Source organism: Penaeus japonicus, unplaced genomic scaffold (genome assembly GCF_977035675.1).
Source record: "Penaeus japonicus unplaced genomic scaffold, GWHDUDI00000001_assembly GWHDUDI00000019, whole genome shotgun sequence".
Lineage (NCBI taxonomy): Eukaryota > Metazoa > Arthropoda > Malacostraca > Decapoda > Penaeidae > Penaeus > Penaeus japonicus.
Genome location: NW_028234421.1, coordinates 13,417,586 through 13,422,585, shown reverse-complemented (window position 1 = coordinate 13,422,585; position 5,000 = coordinate 13,417,586). Strand labels below are relative to the sequence as shown.

Below are 5,000 nucleotides of genomic sequence, written 5' to 3'. Positions count from 1 at the left end.
CATGGTCGACAGGTGGGTGACGAGAGGAGGCGCTGATCAGCTTATATACTCCATCGAGGTGACGCCCCCACATCCGATAGCAGAAAACGAGAATTACATCTGCCCGGAGCATTCATACGATTATGCCGGTCGGTCGTCTATAACAAGATGGAAAGCAGATAAGCTAATGATGAGGTAATATCATAAGATTATGGCAATCACAGTACCACGAGCTCGACGGAATTTTACTTATGGCACACACTTCTCGGAACTAAACGTAATAATTGAATGAAATGGTTTTTTTTGAAGTTAGAATAAAATCGATTTTCGAATAAAAGATATTCGTCCAAAAAGAGAATGGGAGTCTTCTCTGAGACAAGATCTCCGCCAAGTTGTGTGCAGTTTTATTACCTTCACAGCATTATGACCAGAAATGAAATTGCTTATGGTAATTCCATCGATTTCTTATGCTTGTTATAAGGCATTAATGACCTATAAAGCTGTTGACGGATGGTGGCCTGTGCCTTTGTCGTGGGACTTAATCTCATTTAGGGGGACTTTATGTTGGCGTGGGTAATACTCTACATGTACTAGTCGGTGTTCAACGTTTTTGATGTCATCCGCCCCTTTTGGCTGTTAAAAAAATCCGACTGCCACTGTAGCTTAGGGGGAGTCTTGGGAAACGAGTGTTTTTGGAGATCCTTGGGATTTCTGATTGTTTCCAGTGAGAGCGGATGATAGGATTTTGTACAATTTGTTTAACAGTGATATCATATTAAAATCTATCGTCAGGTAAATTGCCAAAAACAATGAACCAGAAATATTACTTTTATTTCATGGCATTATGGTTCAAAGTTTGTAGAAAAAATCGTTTCGTGAGAAATGTCATAATTTAAGCACAAAGCTTGAAAGGGGTTAGAGTAAACTGCATAAACTATGTACAAAGCTTAAAAGCTGAACAAGGGGTTAGAGTAAACTTCTTTATAACCATATTTAGATATAAAGGAAAGGTAATTGGATATTTCACCATCGGTTCTGAGTACTATTTTTAAATTTTCTAATAATTGCAAGTGGAACATCACCAAAACCTCCCTTGAAATGCAAATGTTTATTAAATCGTACAATAATCTTAACCATCATTTTTCATCAAATTGTGTACTTTTTAGTTTGCGTTCATGAACGATTCATTAACTGAAACATTTACTTTTTTTAACTGCATTTAACGGATTGATGGAACTAAATAATACTCATTCTCTCTCTCTCTCTCTCTCTCTCTCTCTCTCTCTCTCTTTATATGTATATATATATATATATATATATATATATATATATATATATATGATATATAATATATTTATATATATATAACTATGTATATATTTATATATATATATATATTATATATATATATATATATATATATATATATATATATATATATATATATATATATATATATATATATAATATATGCATACATGTATACACACACACACACATATGTATATATATATATATATATATATATATATATATATATATAGTATATATATATATATATATATATATTCATATATATACATATATATACATACATATATATATATGAATATATATATAAATATATTATATATATACATATATATACATACATATATATATGAAATATATAAATATAAACACACACACACACACACACATATATATATATATATATATATATATATATATATATATATATATATATATATATATATATACATATGCGTGTGTGTGTGTGTGTTTGCCCAAGAAAGAATCCAATTCTCGATCGTGCTTTTGTGGTCCAGTTTGCCGCCAGTCATCGACTGGATTCGGTCCTAAGATATCGATTCCACTTCCACCCATGCCATACAACCGGAGGCGTTGTAAAGGAGCTGGTGTTCCCGAGGTGTGTCTTTGCTCTCGGCTGTGGCTTGTGTTTCACACATCCACCGGGGTGTAAAGCCCATAATATACATATACATACATACATACATACATATATATATATATATATATATATATATATATATATATATATGTATATATATATAATATATATGTATATGTATATGTGTGTGCCTGGAGAAATCGAGAGAGAGGGAGGGGGCAGAGAAGAAAGAGCAAGCAGAAAGAGGGCGGAAGACAGACAAGGGAGAGAGACATAAAGGGAAACTTTATTCCTACTTGTTGATCCTCATCCAATTGGGGATAACGAGGGCATGACAAATATAACCTTTGTGAATTGACATTTGATTAAAGGATTAATGATACTTAATTAATCCCTTGTCAGAAGTTATATAACTGAGTGTAATAATACTAAAAGATAAATACATAATAAAAGTATAGGACTTTGAAGTCGTCTATGGAAATTACGGTCCGTAGAGTTTTAGAGATAAGTTATTAACCCATTGTAAGCAGTGAATGAAACCGCGTAATTCGCCATTAATCATTCTCCAGTGAATTAGGAAATTTAGATTTTTTTTCTCTGCAAAATAGGATTGGCATAAGTTTCTGCTTACACAAAAGGGGAATTAAAATGGTCCTGGCACTAACATTGATGTCGCTGATGATAATAGCGGTGATGGTGATATGATGATGATAACAGAGGTACTTAAGATGATGACATAATAAAGTTCATAAGAATAGTAATTGTCAGTTTAAGATAAGGATTACCATACTGTCAATTTTAGATAATAATTATATTAATCCAATTACTGATATTCATAATCATGATAATGATGATAATTGTAATGCAATGAGATTGACAATGATGATAACAATGACGGTAGTTCTTGCAACATTTACTATAATAATACCAAGACGAAATCACATGAAAAAGAGGAATTTTGATTAATTATAAAGCAAAGATTGACAAAAAGTAAGATAATTTAAATAAAATGAAATGAAATGAATATGGAAAAAATATTAAAATGAAAATAAAACAAATACAAAGCAAAAATGCAATAAAAGATGCAAGAGGAAAGGAAAGAAGGAGACATAGAAATCGAGAAAATAGGAAAAGGAAGTGATATTAATACGGAAGAAAATGGAGATGAGCTGGCAGTGTGTGGGATATATTCAAAGAGGAATAATCATAACGAATAGGCAGATATGAGATAAATATATAGAGAAAATGAAGAGGAAAAGACAGATATGATCATTCAATATTACCAGATTAATGAAAGGTTGTGATCAAGCTTATAAATACAAAATTAAACTCTAATTTCTGATTCTCCGGAGATCTCATAGACAATGCATTTGAATTTATGTGGATAATCTTGAAATTAGTTTGTTGAATTCCTTACAAAAAGTTTCAATAGATGAAGTGAGTTTTAATGGTCATTAGTACTGTTAAGTCTGATATATCTCATTCAATATGTTGTTTTATGTGCAATATTATATAAAATATTTAGATCATAGATTGTTTTCAATGGGTTTTGAGAAGGAAGAATTTGTTAGGGTGAAAGTTATTACATTTTTTTTTTTTTTTCTTGGGAATTATGATATTAATTATTTTTATAGAAGTCTTGCCTTTGGTTCGTTATGGTACATTATTTTCATTTTTTCATAGATGAGTTTCAATAAAATGTGATTACACCTTTAATCAACTATCAATTCACATGAGTTATATATATGAGTTAAACATGTGCTTCTGTTAGTCTGATTAATTTTAGGATTATTTTCCCTGAATAATGTTATTAGAATAGGTGTATATTAGATTCCAGGTTATTCAATATTTTGACTAAACAGACAGAAACTAATCATAGACGTGCCAGGTAGTGTTGACAATGTGTGTGTGTGTGTGTGTGTGTACGTTTATGTGTGTCTGTTCCATCAAATTTATTTTAGAATACCGTTTTTACTTTTGGTCGTATACTCATTTATTGATGATTCGAAGAATTAAACCATCGACCTGGCTAAGCATCACCACCATACTAATTTTATACAGGACATTATGCTTCTGCAGCCGCCCACCTAGTTGGACTATGAGAGAGAGATGGGCTGTTATACCGCGAACTCTGGTCTAATGCCTACCCACCGCACACAACAATCGATTTTTAAAACATTTTTTGTGTGGTATAATCGTCGGAAACGAAAAAATAATTCGAATTATGTTTCAAGATGATAAAGTGATATCAATTAAGCATTTAATCAAATTCGAGCCAGAGAATGCGAGATTTTTTTTCAATTCATTTTAGTTATTATAATCGTGTTGGTACATCAGTCGTCAGCCTGATTTTTTAGCCTATCTATTCATTCATTTAGTTTTCGTAAATTAGTTAACCAAATTGTAGATATACAAGCTAGTTTGTCCGCAATTTACAGCGTTCAACGAACGTAAAATTTACAGGGTACACTTTTCTACGTTCACATTTATATTCGCCTTTACAGTACAAACTTTTTATTTCCCCTTTCTTTTAAAGACGGCCTTAACTCAGTCTCTAAGATGGTTTTATTTCAGAGTCAGGCAGCTTCACACAACATACGTGGACTTTTCCCACTCTTTCAGTTTCTCATTGTAAACCTAGAGCCATTTTTGTGTTTTATTGTATTGAGAGATTTGAGGGCCATGTGACATGCTCTACCGACGCTTCACTTGACTAAAATTGTAGTATAGGGTCTCTATCAGCTTATTATTTTCTTTATACAGTGTGATAGAGGCAGTATTGTTTTCTGGGAGGACAAAAAGCAACTTTATTTGTATTCGCGTACTGTCGTGAACTAGTACGAAAAATATAACCATCCACAATGAAGATTTTATGAAGAGGTAGGAAAGAGGAAGGAAACCTGTGCTTATGACTGTGAGTGCCACAGTACAAGGCAGGGGGGACATTGCAGACACTGGGCATGGTTTGCGTCACCTTCCCCTTTATCTGCCTACACGTCTTCATTGCCTGTACTTCAGAGCAAGAGGTCTGCAACTTCTTGTGTGCCATCACTCTCTAAAGATAGTGCTTGCTAGAGACCGTGGATGGATGCCATTCAAGTCTCTTTCT

General features: G+C 32.3%; 1 protein-coding gene across 1 annotated transcript in view; it reads right to left on the bottom strand.

The window, feature by feature from the left end:
* The window catches only part of LOC122245152 (uncharacterized), a 1,042-nt gene extending 1,002 nt beyond the window's left edge, over positions 1-40 (bottom strand). Inside the window, exon 1 of the mRNA XM_043003102.2 lies at positions 1-40. This exon is cut by the window's left edge and continues 1,002 nt beyond it. Within this exon, the coding sequence (XP_042859036.1) occupies positions 1-3 (3 nt within the window). The 5' untranslated portion in view covers positions 4-40.
* Positions 41-5,000: the final 4,960 nt, after the last annotated feature.